Source organism: Ascidia mentula, chromosome 2, assembly GCF_947561715.1.
Source record: "Ascidia mentula chromosome 2, kaAscMent1.1, whole genome shotgun sequence".
Classification (NCBI taxonomy): Eukaryota; Metazoa; Chordata; class Ascidiacea; order Phlebobranchia; family Ascidiidae; genus Ascidia; species Ascidia mentula.
In genome coordinates this window covers 309275-327878 of record NC_138567.1, presented here as the reverse complement: position 1 = coordinate 327878, position 18604 = coordinate 309275, and the positions used below count along the sequence as shown (strand labels likewise).

The window sequence follows — 18604 nt, the reverse complement described above, 5'->3', positions numbered from 1 at the left end:
AAAAGGATCCTGTGAAGAAGGACAGAGATAACTAATACTGCTAAACATGAAATTTTCACTAGAATACTCTTACCATGGTGTTGTTGTGAACACATTCCAGGAAAATGCAGCCTTTTAGTTTAATCAGAAATAAAAAAAAATATGGGTTGAAGCAGGCTTTCTAGTTAAATCATCTATTATATATCTGGCAAAGTAAACTCACATTATAATCCAGGACCAATTTGCAGCAAGCCTTTGCGTAAACTAACTGCCAATAACTTTTCTCTGCATGCTGAGATTAGAAATATTGATAATTTATTTAGTACAGAGTCTGAATTTACAGCCTTTCAGCCCGAGACAGCTTAACTTAAGCTGACTTAAAAGCCCCATGTAAATTCGTCATTTTCGCGCGTCGAATTTGAAAATCACGTGACCCGGTCACGAGTCGACTTGATGCTCAAGTCGACTTGGCCATGTAAACAGGGTTACTGATTACAAGTATTTCAGTAAACTTGATCCGAGCGATTCGAGGCACGGCGACAGAATTTAACGGCAACAAATACTACGTTTCCATGGCCACATTTGTACATAGCCCGAAAACATGGCCCGATCATATACTAGGCCCGAACGAACAGGCGCAAAACGGCTTGCGTTTCCATGTCCGTTCAGACTTGTGCATGTTGTCGAAAGTACGGCCAAATAATGCTGTCTTTCTGGTCATTAGACATAAAAGGGTGCCACAGAACATTGAATTCCCAAGAAAATTATAAAATACTGTAAAACACCACCAACCATGTCTATTTCCACTTTTTGTGAAAATTTAAGAAGTTTTAAACAGTTGTACACATTACAGATTCCATCATATAACTGTGCCCAGCATTAGACAGTAACATATTTTCTAGGGTGCAAAGTATCTGGAGTTAAATAGTCTAAATAAAAAAGCCAAAGCTAGAATGCTGTTCATCATAATGCCGGTAGACATATTTTCTATATCTTTGATTTTTTTAAACCACACAAAACTTTGTGATTTTATTTATTGAATTGAAACAAAACATGGTACACAAATTCATTCATAGGTGAGCATTCACAAGGCCCATTTGCTTTCAATGGTTAGGTCCATACACACATAATACTGTGCACCATGATCAAGCTCATGTGAAGTTTCAATGACTGACCATCTTCATATGTCTGCATGAGCTTTAAATGTTTACTGGATTAGCAACATAATGCATTGTTTACAACACATTTGTATGTGATAACAGGTCATCAAATTGTATGTGATAACAAGGGAAGCATATGGTGATCCTCGTAGAATGGGAAGTTCCTTCAAATACAACTTGAATTCTGAACTTTCAAGCCAGTAGCTACCTGACAATTAATATCCATAAATTTACAAAAGAATTAAATTGCAAATAATTAGTCATAAATGGTGAAGCTGTTTCTAATTTCATCAGCAACCTGCTGTACAGTGAGTCTACCACAATCCGGTTCATAGCATTTTTGCAAGGTGGCTATATAGTCACATTTTTGTCTCCCTGCAAGGATAATATTTTCAATAAATTGTTACTACTCAAGTTAGCAACACTAACGCCATTCGTAGAACTATTTCTTATCACCACACGACTGCACAGTTACAACTTCAACAAAACCGAAATCCGTCGGGCCGAGTGTACTCCGCCTCAACTCGGTCAGGCAACCCCTTCTAGACCGCCCGACCGATCGCCAGTTCAGGCGCAGTAAAGCGCCTCGTTTTACTACGTCACTTCCGTTTTTCGGCCTTCGGGCCGAGTCCTGCGCCTGAAAAGTGGCCATGGAAACGTAGTAAAAGTCAACGTTTGTTCGCCCAGAAAAGTTAGAACTAATATAGCTCTATGGCGCCCACCGCCGACGAATAAAAATCGTTTGCGAAGAACCAAAGTAAATGTTGCTTGAATTTAAAAATACGTCACACATCCTCAGTGTGTAAACATCAACGGATGAGCGGAATGTTGTCAGAAATTGATATAATCAACACGGAAAGAAACTAGACACAAATAATTAAAGATTGTTACGTAATAAATGCGAGAAAGATTTCTCTGGAAAATGGTATGCGAGCACATCTCGTTAAGGCCTCGTACAAAGGCGCAAAGAAAACGATAGAATGCGTCACTTTTCAGGAGAAAGGGACCTTTGCGTCGCTTTAAATACTATGTTTCTGAATACGAGTTGCGCAATTTGACATGTTGCGCATATGCGGTATAGAATCTTGAATTTGCTCCACATTTTTTTGTTCGTTTACATTATTTAGGTTTACGACAATATGAGATAATCTCCCGATCAATATTATCAATTTTTTTACGCTCTTATTCGGGCGGAAAAATATGCAAGTTATGTCAGGGGCCCTTGAATATTGGCTATATTGTATTTCATTAAACGTTATGGAAAACAACCCATGCAAAATTGACACTAATACATTCTCGAATGGTGTAGTTCTGTCGAACGTTTTCACAACCCTGAGTATTAATGCAACCGCAAAAAAAAACTGCTGCTTTGACGACAGCAACTGCTTTGGTTGTGTTGGGCATTTTGATAAATGGCCGTTTCTTGATCGTTTTGAATTTTAAGCGATTGGAAACCTTTCGACGATTGGATGCGGATTAGTATTGTTTCCTATCAAGCGATATTAAAATAGTATATTGTTTTGCTGTTAAATGCCTTTTATTTTATGGCTTTTGCAAATCTTCGAAAAAATATTAAAACATACCTACTGATATTGCAAATGTAGGCAAGCAAAATTAAACTATTACCACCAAGCGAAATATATTCCATGAATGCTTGGTTATTTTGGTCTATTTTCATGACAAATAATTGCACAATATGCTGCCGTAATGCAGATTTTCGACAAAAATTAGTTTAGCGAGTGGTCTGAGATCCTCGTTAGATAGCGAGGAACTTAACGAGAATTGTGTAGCGAGAACGCAGCTCGTCATACCAAACGTTGCGTTAGCGAGGTTTTGCGTCAATAGCGAGCTCGCTAAACTTAGCGAGGTATGATCGTATCAGCCTGCACTTGTTTTTCCATGGTTTTAAATTTAATAAATAGCAAAGCAAGACTGTTACTTTGTGGTAACTATAGGGCCTCCGTCAACCGTTGAATACCAACTTCATGGCACCACTTCGTGGCATGGATTGATATGACGCACACACTTTACATGACGGTTTAAGACAGCTTCGAAGCTGACTCGCCGATCCGACTCTCTCGTTTTCGGCGAAGAGAAAAGGGCAAGCGTCTTAAGCCGTCTCAGCCTTCGATCTAACGCGGAGAGTGGTTTACGGGACGGCTTAAAGCGATTAAGTCAGCTTAAACCCAGTTGCGACAAGTGCCGCGAAGAAGTTAGGTTTAGGTAATTCGTTTGTGAGGTTGTGCGTTTAGGGTTTGCTGTTTACAATAAACCTTAAAAGTAATAAACTAGTTCTAGTACAACTACGTGAGAATTCTCTATGCTGCTGGGGCTAGAAGGATGTGCTTACCCGAGTTTAAGTTCATTAATTTTGATCAATATTGCGCAAGTGTTAAATGAATTGTACAAGCATCAAGATACAAAAAAGCAACATTCGTTTTGAGGACCTAAGTTGCATTTTGGAGACCTGAAGGAATCAAATGCATTGCAGGATTGCTGACACTTGGTTGAAAGAAGAATGATGTATTCATAAATATGATACTCATGTCCCTATTGATGTGGCATGTGCATTTTCCATCACAAAGAAAACAATTTTTAGTAATTGAAACTATTATTTGGCTTAGCACAGCCACACACTTGTGTTAACTGATTTCATTTGCTGCTGGATGTGTTATAATAGAACAAGTTAATGCAAACTGGTTGTTTATTCATTTTTACTGCATCTTATTTACAAAAGGATTATGTGAACAACAATCAACCATAAAATACAAAAGCAGGCTTATGTAAACCTTTTCTGTTCGTCAAAATAAAACAAATATGACAAGAATGCCATGACACAAGTTTATGTTATGTAACTATCACATCAGCTTCTGAAAAGGATCCTGTGAAGAAGGACAGAGATAATTAATGCAACTAAACATGAAATTTTTACTTGTAACCATGGTGTTGTTGTGAACACATTCCAGGAAAATGCAGCCTTTTAGTTTAATCAGAAATTAAAAAAATATGGGTTGAAGCAGGCTTTCTAGTTAAATCATCTATTATATATCTGGCAAAGTAAACTCACATTATAATCAAGGACCAATTTGTAGCAAGCATTTAAAGGCGTAAACTAACTGCCAATAACTTTTCTCTGCATGCTTAGATTAGAAATATTGATGACTTATTTAGTGCAGAGTCTGAATTTACAGCCTGACAGCCTAACTTAAGCTGACTTCCCATGTAAATTCGTCGTTTTCGCGCGTCGAATTTGAAAATTGATGCATCAAATGGTTTACTGATGTCTTCCTGGCTCAAAACTTTGGTGAGCATATTTTTTTGCTTTTAATTGTAGCAAACGGGTAACACGGTTTATCAATGCTTTACAGAAAACCGTGTTCGTTTTCGTCCATGTGCAGTGTGTGGTGAAAATACACGCGTTTTTCGAAATTGAGACAGAGTACAACTTTCCAACCTTGGTGTGAAGGCCTCGCGGTGCCAGGCGCGGAAAATTCTGCCGTTACAGTTATTGATTACAAGTATTTCAGTAAACTTGATCCGAGCGATTCGAGGCACGGCGACAGAATTTAGCGGCAACGAAATCAACGTTTGTTCGCCCAGAAAAGTTTGAACAAATATAGCTCTATGGCGCCCACTGCCGACGAACAAATATAGTTTGCGAAGAACCAAAGTAAATGTTGCTTGAATTTAAAAATACGTCACACATCCTCAGTGTGTAAACATCAACGGATGATAATTAAAGATTGTTACGTAATACATGCGAGCAAGATTTTTCTTGGCTTTTTTGGGATCAGTTGTTAATTGGAAAGTTTAAAACCTGGTGTTCTGATTGCTAGGCGACGTTAAATGTGAAAAACAGTTCCCATCGCAGCCGAGTGGAAGTCAGGAGAGAACCTCATCGTACTACTTTGCGGTTAACTTTAACCTACATCCTTTCCTCACTTCAGACGCTACGTATGACGTTCCCAAGGTCACAGAAGCTCACCTTTAAAGAAATGAGTCACTTTTCGGGAATCTAACTAGATTATATTAGAATATTAAGTGGTGACAAGCTGTGGATGATTTTTTACTGAACGCAGATCGAATGGTCGTGAGATGGACAGGAGGAAAAGGCTCCGTATCTTGGCACAAAACTTTCGTTGTCAAACTTTACCAAAATCGTTTCGCATGATTGAACAGTACTGTGTTTAATTAATTCAAGCAATTTATCGAGTGTTGTAAACGACTTTCGATTGCATTATCACATCACAAACAAATGTTTTCAAAAATTAATTCATTCTTATTTACATGACAGACTTGCGTTAATTTACGTCCAAATGGGCGTGTTGTCTTGGGTGTTTGCGCTTTTTTGTTGCACCTTGCGCTTTGGGCGCATTTGGGCATGTTTTAGAAATTTAAAAATTTGGTAATTAGCTGAATAATTATGTGACAAAACGCTGTTTCAGCCGTATTCAAAATACTGCAAACTGACCACACAACGAAATATGACGTCATAATCATATTGCAAAGACGACTGTGATCAAAATAATGAGTGTTACAGGTGTTGCGTCCTGCTCACGGTCTTAGTTTACGGTTTAAGTGTTCAACCATAAGCATAAAATGTCCATTGATGTACATAACTGATATGTGTAAACTTCATTAACATTGGGCGCATTTGGGCGTGTTATCCAGTTCCCTTTTTCTTGTGTTTTCTTGCGATTTTTGTGTTTATGCGCTTGATGCAATATTGCTAACATAACCCTGAGGAAGTCTCGCCGGATGGCAGACGAAACGTCGGTTTCAAATAAACACTAGAAACTTGAGTGCCAGAAGAATAATTCTGATTGATATCATAACAGTTTTATTTATTTACAAATCATTGCATGGATATAATTCACATTTAGTGACACAATATTTACACAAATCACCAATATTTGTTTTCACTTCAAGTAAAACTGTACAAAGTTATGTGACGTCACAATGCCTACTGTTGTAACAATTCTGTAACTCGTCCTAAATTGTTTTCACTTCTTTCAATCTTCTCCTTTCTTTCCTCTTCAGTTATGTCTGTTGCCATTCTGGAAGCTTGGATTGCTTTTTGATAAAAATCCACGCTTTCATTCAGTCGATTTGTTTCCTTGCAAACAACACCAAGGTTGTGTAATAAACGTCCGAACACTCGATGCTTTGCTGAGTTTTCACCAAACTGTTGCCTCATCATTTCAAGTCCAAGTTTAATTGTTGATTCCCTCGACGAATAATCTCCGATTGAATGTTGACTCAATTCAATCCTGTGCAAACTCCACACTTCATTTAGACATTTTATTCCGTCTTCCAAGTTTTTAATATTTTGTATTTTGAGTCTCATCGTTTCCATCAGTGGGATCACATGATCACGAATTATTCGTTTGTTTTCAAGTTTTTGATTCAAATCCGATGTTTTCATCAAATCTTCGCATGTCTCACTCAAACCCCAAAAACAATCCTTCAAACCTTCCACCCCTCTCACGTCATCGTGATGCCTTGAATAAAATTCAGCTCCAAGTTCGTACAATAAAATCGATTCCAAACATTTTTCCTCTTCTCTCTTTTCATCTCCAGTTGTTTTCAAATCTTCTGCAGTTGCCCCAAGACCTTCAAGTGACCTTGAAAGTTGGTTTCTTGTTTCATTTGCTTCAGGATATTTTTGCTTTTCCAACAAATCCGCGTATTTTTTTATCAGGGAATTTAGGTCGATGTTTTCATCTGAAACAGGAAACAATTTAACTAAACTACGCGAAACAATTTAATTCCTAACATGAAAATATTTTTTGCAACTTTGTTTCCTGGCGTTCATGTCAAAGGTCATCGTTATGGCGGAAAACATTAGTGGCGCTAGAGAGCTGTAAAAATATATATTTTAATTTTGAGATTTTCGTTAAATTTAACTTCAATCTTATGTTGATACTAACTGGAAGAAGATTACCGTTTTCGTTTGCAGCCATATTTTTCACACTAATATACCATAGATACATCACTTGTGTACGTTTACTAAATAACCTGCATCAATAAACACTGAAGGTTAAAGTATTCGCTTCATGTTGCTAACGTATGTGTATTTTTATCAACAAAACGATGCAGCATAATCTGTAGCATTACAAGGTAAGAACGTTTCAAATGGGAGGTTATTCTAGAAAAACCTCAGCAGAGCACTACGATATCAATGGTTTGTATTTTATGTAATTGTTATGGAATTATTTCGGCAGGGCGGGAATTGAGCCTAGTGAGGATTTGAGCGGCGACCCCCAAACACAACCCTAGAACCTCAAATAAGATCTTTACCCCAACGCTGCGGTCCCTAATTCGTAAATGGCCCGGACCCTGGAATGACTGTTCACCACCAAAACCTAAATACCTCATACTGGTTTGAATAAATGGGCGACTTACTACAATTAAATCGCATTGCAAACACCAACAAATCGCTATATTCAACACAATGCCCAAGACTAGCAAGTCATCCACTTTTTACTCGCCTCATGTCACAAGCCAATTAACCAATCAGCGAGCGGAACGTAATCACTAGGGCGTTACGTGGCAAACATCCACTGTACAGTGCAAAAATAATCATCAACCGAAGGGAAATCGGATGAAACGCAAGTGAAGAAAACCGACATAACAAGGAATAGTGCGGTGCGTTGTGTGCATTTACAATAAAGTTCAAATAAACAATTCACAAAACAAAAGTAAGAATGAAGAGAAGTATTAGTGTGGTGGGTCGTTTTTCACAACATTCCCTCCAACCTAAAGACTGTCCCACTCCGCTGGGATTATGTTTCTGGCGATGGACAAAACTTTGTTTTGCTGCGTTCCCACACCGGCCAGCTTGGTAGGTTAATATACAAAGGGTCGTCAAATTGGCGGGACGCTTGCTCGGTATCCAAGCTTTTCCTTTTTCGAACATAAACGCGACCACATGCAGGTAGGCCGACCCTCCCGACTTCATCTTCCTGATCAGATCGCACACTTTCCATCCACTTCCGGGAAGATATCGGTTGTCGGCTTCATCCTATTCAAGTGAAACGTTTGCTTGTTTCATCCGCGTCCTCGATGATAGGGTTGAAGGGGCCGAACACTTCGACAACGTAGTGGGGTCCTTCTGAAGCGCGTTGCAGCTTTTTGCATTTTCCCACAGGGACCGCTGGATTAAATCGCGATCACCGACTGAATGTGGCGTCCAATGTTGTCTCCGATCGACTTCTCATCCGCTGGCGGTGGAGTCGGAGACTTTCTCGCACAACTTTCTCCGTCAGCTCCAAACAATCGCGTAAACGATGGATTTCAGCTTCAGATATCTCATTCTCCTTCGCGACGTTTCCCCGACCAAATCTACGGGCAGTCGTAGTGGTCGCCCCGTCAAAAGCGTGTGGGATGGGAAGCCGGTACATTCATGGGCGTTTGCGTCATAAGCCGCAACCACCGCAGGTAGTGCTTCGTCCCATTTGTGTTCGTCTCGTTTCACATATTTACGTAGCATAGTTATAATGGTTATATTGTTGCGTATTTCCGCCGTTGCACGCGGGTCGACATACGGTGGTTCGGGTGTTCTTTGATCCCAATAATCTCAATAACTCGGAAAACAAATTACTTTGGAAATTCGTACCCCGGTCGCGTGAGTGGTAGAAGACCATCCACATCGACCTCCACTCGCTACTTTCCGTCGAGTGAACCAATGGTGTCTGTGGACTTTGTGCGGGTTTTTATTATTGATTGACAATCGCTGCATCCCCGACAAAACTTTTCTACATCTTCGCGCCACCTGTACCAGTAGAACCTTTTGGTGACTTCCGAGCGGGTTTTCGAGATGCCAACTTCCGAGCACGTCATCGTGTAGTGCATCCATAACCCCTTGTCTTAACTTGGTGGGAGAACTACTTTAAGTACGATCTCTACCCCAGAATCAGTTTCCACGCACAAAACTTTTCCCTTTTTCCTCATGCGAGGGAAGAGCGACCACCAAATATCGAATTGAAGGGTGACGTCGTATGGTTTTGAATTTGGAGCGCACACCTTTTTTAACCAATCCATCACAACGGAGAAATCATCGTACTTTTCTTGATCTGCCGCAATGTCTTCTAGGCTGTAGCAAAATAATGTGTTAAACTCCACCACCTGCATCTCGACCGCTTCTGTCGTCAACTTGTATGAGAAGTTTGGGTCAACGTCACTGTCGTGAACACGTGACAGTGCTTCAGCATTTCGATGTTTTACTCTCGGCCTGTGTTCAAGGTCAAAGTCAAACGCGGAAAGATATTCCACCCGTGTTGTCAGTAAAGTTCCTTCGACTGCCGCAACCAACGTAGAAGAGAAGAAAGATCTGGGTTCACAGCAAAAACTTTCTACCTAGAACATAACATCGGTACAGTTTGGTCGCAGACAGAAAACAACTCTTTTCGCGTCGTGGAATGGTTTCTTTCGGCACGGCTTGGGGATCTACTCACATAGACAATTACGCTCTCCTTACCGTCCACGTTCTGTGACAAAACACATCCAACAGCGGTATCGGACGTGTCTGTATCGACTACAAACGGCCGTGCGAAATCTGGGTATTGCAAAATGGGCGCCGCAGGTAAACGTTCTTGAGATCACTAAAATATTTCTGGTAACATTTATCCCATACGAAACTCCTTCCCTTTCCGTAAGTCGGTGAAGAGGGGTAGCGATATGCGCAAACCTCTGTACATATTTGCGGTGATACAACGTGAAGCATAGAAACACCAATTCTTTGCCGATTGTGAACGTCACAAAACGTGGAAGGAAGCTCGGGACAACGGGCTCTGTTGCTGCTGGTTGGTGATGTGTTACATGTGGTTCAAACTTTCGTCGGTGTTCCGTCAACTGTCCCGACATCTGCACATCTGGAAACAAAACCACACGCTCTCTTTGTCCTTTCGGCCGATGGTTAATAGCATATTTACCAAGGACAGCCCAACACGACCACAGCAGTTGCGGCTTTTACGCTCAGATGTATGGTCTGGGCGGAACAGCGACAGATTTGCGTGTTTCAGTTCTTTGATTCCGGCCTCAGGTTGTCAGTTCTTAGACATTTTGTTTGGTTGCATCTCAATTTTTCCCACCTTATTTAATACCGGTCCCATTCCAGGTTCCTTTGATTGCAACGTGACCTCTGGGCTGAGCACCAAGTCCAAGTCGACTTGAGCGACTGCAACCAAGCTTTGCTCGTACCTGATTAATGCCGGGATGGTATCCGCCAAACACAGGCCCTGTAGCCCCCGTAGTAGTGTTATATAGAAGTTCGTTATTCAGGACAGCCTTCGAATTACTGCAGTACGCCATATTACTATGCGGACGTAAACGAATAAGCGTCCTGTTTCCCAGGGCAATTGCACGTATCTTGTGAGTGCTTCGCGTTGCCTCCCTGATCGTCCAGCACTGGTCTCATGGCGCAAGGCAAGTTTCGTTCTTTGTATTCGATTGCATAGAGGTTGCCTTCACAATCCTCTATTGCCCATTTCATAACGTTGTTATGGCTGCCAGGAACAAATGCTGTTTAACCTGGTCCGTCGCTTCGATACTTTCGCAGTACGAATCAAAAGTATTGAAATACTCAACAAGATCATCACCAGGCTTCAGTGGCGGCGGTTGCATTAAAAGTCAAAACTCATTGTTAAAAGACACATTTATAAAAAGACACTACACCTGAGTGTTGCTATAGCGAAAGCAGCGGGTGTGGTGACAGGGTCCAGGCGTGCTCGCAAAGTTGTTACGGAATTATTTCGGCAGCGCGGGAATTGAGCCTAGTGAGGATGTTCTTCTCCCCTGGCTTATACGATCCCAACCCTTGTTTTAGTCAATAGTAATTATAATACATGGGATGGACTTGGGACAAAGCATGACTTACTTTATTTACATATTTGGACATTTTGTTGCAGCCTTGAGGTTGTCCCTATACATTTTTAACGACGCCACTCATTTTGATTTGTTTATGAAAGCGATTCCAAACCCAGTTCTACCTTGTATAACGTGGAAGACTTACCACTAGTGGTTAGAGTGGCTGTCACTGATTTAAGGCAAGCTTGAGGTGATGAGCCAAATTTAAATGCACGGAGTCAGTATTACAACATTTTACTTTATGATAGAAATCTCTGGTTACCTGTTTGGTGAACCGTTCTCTGCACGATCTGCTCGTTTGTTTTACCACTAGATGGCCGAAGGTGAGTGAGGTCATGTGAGGTGGTTGCAAGCTCTTCAGTACCTCGAATTGCTGCAACAAGAAATTATTTTACCTATAATAGGACAACTTTCATCATATGAAGTTATGTCATAGTTACTACACCATATACCAAATATATTAAATCAACCCCTGTTTATGCCGTTCAACAGATCAACAAATTCTTGTGGCAAATTATCGGGCATGAAAATTACTGTGGAGGACAATGTTGGACTTGGCAACAAAACTTTATGTATTTGACAAATCCTTGTCTCAAAGCATGTTTAAAAGTTCCAAACCCCACATTCTTAACATAAAGCATTCATGGACTAAAAAAGAAATTATTGAGTGAATATACAAACTAACGATTTAGTAATTCTCAATAAAATGTATCAATATTTGCACTAACTCAACATTGGTTGAATTCGTCGTAAATTGTTTTCACTTCCTTCAATCCTCTCCTTTCTTCTCTCTTCAGTTATGTCTGTTGCCATTCTGGAAGATCGGATTGCTTTTTTAAACAAATCCATGCTTTCATTCAGTCGATTTGTTTCCGCGCAAACAACACCAAGGTTGTTTAACAAAACTCCGAACACTCGATGGTTTGCTGAGTTTTCACCAAACTGTTTCTTCATCATTTCAAGTCCAAGTTTAATTGTTGATTCACTCGACGAATCATCTCCGATTGAATCTTGACTCACTTCAATCCCAAGCAAACACCACGCTTCATTTAGAGATTTTATTCCTTCTTCCACGTTTTTAATATTTTGTATTTTGAGTCTCATCGTTTCCATCAGTGGGATCACGCGATCACGAATTATTCGTTTGTTTTTCAGTTTTTGAACAAAATCCGATGTTTTCATCAAATCTTTGCATGTCAGACTCAAACCCCAAACACAATCTTTCACACCTTCCACCCCTCTCACGTCATCGTGATGCCTTGAATAAAATTCACCTCCAAGTTCGTACAATAAAATCGATTCCAAACATTTTCCCTCTTCTCTCTTTTTATCTCCAGTTGTTTTCAAATCTTCTGCAGTTGTCCCAAGACCTTCAAGTGACCTTGAAAGTTGTTTCTTTGTTTTACTTGCTTCGGAATATTTTTGCTTTTTCAACAAATCCACATAAATTTTGATGTTTTCATCTGAAATTAAAACATTTGAAATTATGAAAAGAGAAAAAAATTCTGATTATTTCTGAATACTCTGATACAGTACTACGTCACTACAATACTACGTCACTATAGTACTACGTCACTACAAATAATATTTTTAATTTTGGGTTCATGTGTTGTAGATATCGGTGACAATTTGTACGAAATGTTAATTTTTAATGACAGTCTTACATTACTCCTGAATCCACTGTTATTACACCAGTTTTTAAATATTTAATCTACGCTTGTTGATGACTTTGAGATGGCAAAACTTGTGTATGAGGTTGAACTACTTTCATGTGTAAAGTGTTTGGTTAATTGAAACGTCTTCGATATATATTTCGCCTAATCACATACACCGTCTGATGACGCACGAAAAAATAATTGCAGACAGTTTTGGAAAGTTCATGGTCGTGAGAAACGCACACACCCCCTGTAAAATGACCTTGACATGCAGCAACCACTGCTTTCACTGAGCTTAGGAGTGCGTTATGTTAATTTACAACATGCTGTCAGTATAAAAAGTGGGGTTTTCGTTGAATTTAACGTTAGTAGTATATAAGTGACAGAGGAGAGAATGCCTGAGACTTCCTTCCTGTCTCTGAGATTCACTTTCCGATTGGGAGACAGGAAAGAGTACTCTCTCAGTTTCTTACGTATGCATTGTATAGGGCGAAATATCTGAGGGAGACACTCACAGGTACTCTCTGTTTTCCGGTCTTGATTGGGAGTGCGTCGCAATTCTCCCTGAACCGGAACGAGAGCGCAGAGAGAGAGACACTATTATTAGTCATGACCCCGGTCTGACCCTTGTTCATCGAGTTGTTAGCCGTTTTCGTCTCGGTGTGCCTAAGCTTGTTTGATTTCGGCCATTGCAAAGCTGAATCGTTTTAATGGCGGTTGAATTTATTCCTGTATGATTTGGACGACGTCTAAACGGCGTCGTGATTAATTTCATTACAAAGGTCGCGTGCAACGTGCTCCCAATCAACACCGGAAACAGAGAGTACCTGTGAGTGCCACCCTTAGACATTTCGCCATTTACAATGCATACGTAAGAAACTGAGAGAGTACTCTTTCCTGTCTCCTAATGGGAAAGAGAATCTCAGAGACAGGAAGGAAGTCTCTGGGATTCTCTCCTCTGTCACCTATATACTACTAACGTCAACTTAGGTTGGTAAAATTTGGTAGATTGCTGTTTTCTTTTGCAGACCTACTGTTTTCACTAATATACCAAAGATACATAAGCAGCGCTCCAGGACCGTTCATGCCCCCTCCACAACATGCAATATTGCAGTTGACCTTGGAAACTGAATTTCATAGATTTTATAATATAAATCCCTGGTTACCTGTTTGGTGAACCGTTCTCTGCACAATCTGCTCGTTTGTTTCACCACTAGATGGCCGGAGGTGAGTGACGTCATGGGAGGTGGTTACAAGCTCTTCAGTACCTCGAATTGCTGCAACAAGAAATTATTTTACCTATAATAGGACAACTTTCATCATATGAAGTTATGTCATAGTTACAACACCAAACCAAATATATTAAATCAACCCCTGTTTATGCCGTTCAACAGATCAACAAATTCTTGTGCTCCCAATCAAGACCGGAAACAGAGAGTACCTGTGAGTGTCTCCCTAAGATATTTCGCCCTTAACAATGCATACGTAAGAAACTGAGAGAGTACTCTTTCCTGTCTCCTAATGGGAAAGTGAATCTCAGAGAAAGGAAAGAAGTCTATGAGAATCTCTCCTCTGTCACCTATATACTACTAACGTCAACTTAGGTTGGTAAAAATTGGTAGATTGCTGTTTTCTTTTGCAGACCTACTGTTTTCACTAATATACCATAGATACATAAGCAGCGCTCCAGGACCGTTCATGCCCCCTCCACAACATGCAATATTGCAATAGACCTTGGAAACTGAATTTTATAGATTTGATTGCCATAAACATAAATGTTATAATGGCTTGGTCATCAGTCAATAATAAATTAGAATTACCATCCAGTGTAGAGTGGTCATTCTTAATGTTTCCTGGGTGGTTGGGGGAGTCTTTCTTTCCAAACCGAGGGAAAATCTTTCTCAAAAAGCTGGGCTTGGATCTAGTTGAGTCTGCACAATTGCCAAAGTTACAGATCAATTATCTCAAAGTTTAGTTTTGTAAATAATTTAATTTAAACCCGTAAACCGTAGTTTGTTCCCTGGTCTATGGTGAAAATGGTTTCATTCTCTACAGCTCACATGTGGGAGGTTGTTATTGTTCTTATTTCAATATGACAGCAAAGATTACGTTACTTTCTATAAATACAAAAAAAAAGGTATGCAAATTATGAAAGATTAAGTAAATTTAAACTATTTTTCATGAAGTTTTGTCTGACTTGTGATGAGTCATAATATGTTTAAAAGCGTTAGGATAAATTGACCAGCTTGACTGACACATAACAATACATTGTACCATGAGATGCAGACAGTAGTGCAAACTGCTTCACATGTTAGGTCCCATCACTGCAACTAATGACTGTAACAGAAAACTAGCTTTTAAACTAGCAGAGAATTTTCCACTTTGTGGTACTTTTCAATCCATACAGGTCAAAACAGCTCTAATGGACTACTGTCTGCAGCTTAATTGTTATTATTCCTCTTTTGCTACTGTTATGAACCTTGTTCTTGTTGACAATTCTCTGTAGCACGGGACTGTTGTTGTACTTTAACACCAGATGACCTTTGACCTCCATCAGCGCCTTGTAAAGAAAGATTATTGGAATAAATGTTTAAAGACCAATATTTTTTGGTACAAGTCTGTTTCAAGTTTAAACTGCAGTAAAGACTGCAAGCATGATGATCCGAAGGCCACAAAGTGTATATGTAAATTCTTAAATGAATCTATTGCCAATTACCTACTTAAAAATTGCATTGCCATCAGCCAATAATAAATTAGAATTACCATCCAGTGTAGAGTGGTCATTTGTAATGATACCTGGTTGGTTGGGGGAGTCTTTCTTTCCAAACCGAGGGAAAATCTTTCTCAAAAAACTGGGCTTGGATTTTTTGGCATCTACACAAATGTTTAAACCAATGTCACAGGCTACATATTTGTATTTCTATGAAAATAAGTTTTGGACCGAGGAATTACTGAATAATTGCCTAAATATCCCCCAGGACTTCTTATGCCCCCTCCACTGTAGCCAACATAAATCACAAGACCAAGCAACGGTTATTGGCAAGCAAGCGGAACAGTCGGCAGGACCATTATTACACTTGACCAAGAATAGTTTCTGCAAATAATCGGTAGAAACAGTGTGTAAACCGGTCTGCAGCTCTCATTATTGTATTCACTCATTCCTCCATTACAACTAAATTGAATAATTATTATCTGTGTGTCTTATTGTGGCATTCTGTAATACCTTGATAATTTGAAAAAATTTCTAAAACCACAAGGATGGTGAAAATCACAAGATTATCTGAATGTTTCCTAACCTGTGTGTTGGAGATGATCAGTTTGTCCCGATGTAGATTCAGAACTCAGTTGGTCGTCGGTGACATCATCAAGTGCTGAGGATCGATCTCTCCCACTTGTTTCTTTAAAACACAATTGTTGTCAATGAAACCATGGACTTGTTGCAACACCAACATATGCTGGGAATAAATACTTTGAGGAAAAGTTGGAAAACGTAAACAAGTCAGGTAAGACTCGCCTTTTTCTCGTCTCTCTCTCTTTCTCTTAGATTTACGCAGACAAGTCGGGTATGGTTTGGTGGGAACGTATTTGGCGTAGGACACCAAAAAGTTTCTTGTTGCAAAAATAAACCTTTGTCTATGACGTGCAAACTACTAAACATTTATTTGTGTTGGTTTACTTTCAAGAAAATGAGTTAAACACATGTAAGTTTCAGCCAAACATGTTAGAGAGAGAAAGACGAGAAAAAAGCAAGTCTTACCTGATTGTCATATTTATATGTTTTTACTGAACTTACACTTGGTGTGCAGAAACCACTGCTTTCTCTAAACTTACGTGGGCGTTAGTTTAAATTACAACATGCTATCATTGTTCTATCTCAGATAATTTAACAAAATAATGGAGCAATTTGTTGGACGCGTAGATTAAAATAATCCCAGACTCAGTTATGCCAAACTTCTTGATATTTCATTTACTTAAACATTTTGTGGCAAAAGTGGATGTTTCAATCAGTGGCGTTAATAGAGCGATGTATGTTTTTAGCCAGGGACAACCCAACCAGAAGCCACATGATGCCTTCAACCATGGTCTGCAAACATATTTCAGATGGGCAGTGAAGCATGAAGCAAGTTACCACACGAATTAACCAAGTTCACAGTTGCAGAGAAACTGTTTTATTTAAACGTCATTTTAAGTGTTTAATTGTGCAATTCAATTAGTCGTCTACGCGTCTGTGATTTTATTTGGGTCAATCGCTTCGTTTCCATTCGCCAGATGGGTTAATCTCGCATAGATGTGTTAATCGGTTTTAATTTTTCATCGTCGTTCCTTAATAATTCGTCTATATCGCATTTTTCTCATTTTCGATAATGTTATAAATACCGCCACACAGCCTTAAGCTAGTATAGGGGAGAACACTGGGGAAGCGATAGAACCACGCTCTGGACGCTGCGTTTTATGTTGTTTGTTTTGAATCAAAGTATGTTTGTTTAACGTTTCATGTTTGGATTAAAAGTCGCAAAGGTTTTCTTTGACAGATGTTCTTAATAGTGTTAGGAGTCAAATAAACGGCAGTGTTTCGTTCTGCAAACCTTAGGTTGCTGCACAGTTAATGTGAACACATTTTGGGTATAAGTGGAAAAACCCTAGAGTATAAGTGTTTAAAGTATGCTCCTAAAGTGGGGAAACCACCAAAATACATCACCATAAAAGTCGGGACAAGCTGTACAAACACACAATCAATGACGTCATTTGTGACACCACAGACTGAGGTTGTACACACGGGCATGTCGACAAAAAGTACAACAGCAGTAAAAAAACTATTTTAGAGATGGAGTTAATAGTAAACTAACCTGAAAACAATTTAGTGTCTGCTCAGCTTGTATTAAACTACAGTGCTTGAGTGTTCAACCATAGGTTTGTTATTTCATTGCTGTTGTGCCGTACGTCACCACATGCTCTACAATGATCAACTACACCCAACATATTTGCATGGACAAACTACTTGAGGTTCAGTTATATTATTTTACCTGTTTCCTGTGGTGAACTTTGCCCAACATTTCCTTGCTGTTGTACCTTAACAACAGTGGTTGTTTCGGGCGATGCGTCAACAACTGATGGAATTTCACTCTCTCCATTTCTTGCTGTCACTTCTAAAATTTAATCCGGTTTTAAAAATTTTCGGAAAATGTAAGATGAAGTGGCGAAAGTTAAATAAAATACAAATATTGGATGATGGTCCACTGTGTAGTGCAGTGATTCTCAACCTTTATATGGTTGCGTACCACTTGGAGGTGAACAATTTCGACGCGTACCACCTAGTTAAGTGTTACAAAGTAACCTAGGGGATTGTGGCAACACGCATGTTTCCCTACTTAATTCTTCATACATTTGGAACACATACGGACCACAGGTTGGCAAACACAAGTGTAGAGTTTTACAGACACAACACACAGTGATATCCAAACTTTACCATTGCTTTCTGATCCATCCACTTGTTCATGTTCGCCAAACTCGTCCGACTGAAGCTTCGGATTCTGCACAGAAATAAATACAACATCAACACAAATTATATTTCAAATTAACGCTCGAATATTCTGTCCTGTGTAACACAAACTACTCCCATAATTATTCTGCAATAATTTTATCTGAATCTGATTCCCATCATTCAATTAAGATGTAAAATAAGTCATCAAAATAGTTGGGTTGGGCAAAAACAGTTATGAGACAACTAATTCTGATTGCATTGTGTAGAGGAGGATTCGGTCATAACCCTTGCTTGGGTGTAATTTTAAGTCAAAGTTTAATTTATTCGTCTTAGTTCAAATCCTATTCTACATCCTACAACATCGAGTACTAAAAATACTTTCTTTGTTACTTGGTTTCAATACGGTGACACTGCGACAATGATATGTGCAGTTTCGCGCCCGCTACAGCACCTCTCAGCTC

General features: G+C 39.5%; 1 protein-coding gene across 2 annotated transcripts in view; it reads right to left on the bottom strand.

Moving 5' to 3' along the window:
- Positions 1-6009: 6009 nt before the first annotated feature.
- LOC145889440 (uncharacterized) overlaps positions 6010-18604 on the bottom strand; it is a 102203-nt gene continuing 89608 nt past the window's right edge. For both annotated transcript variants that reach the window (XM_082980398.1, XM_082980399.1), the window contains 4 exons: positions 13828-13938; positions 11735-12469; positions 11269-11379; positions 6010-6863 (listed from right to left, as the gene is read on the bottom strand). In XM_082980398.1, the coding sequence (XP_082836524.1) occupies positions 6103-6863; positions 11269-11379; positions 11735-12469; positions 13828-13938 (1718 nt within the window). In that variant the 3' untranslated portion in view covers positions 6010-6102. The remainder of the gene's footprint in view (positions 6864-11268; positions 11380-11734; positions 12470-13827; positions 13939-18604) is intronic.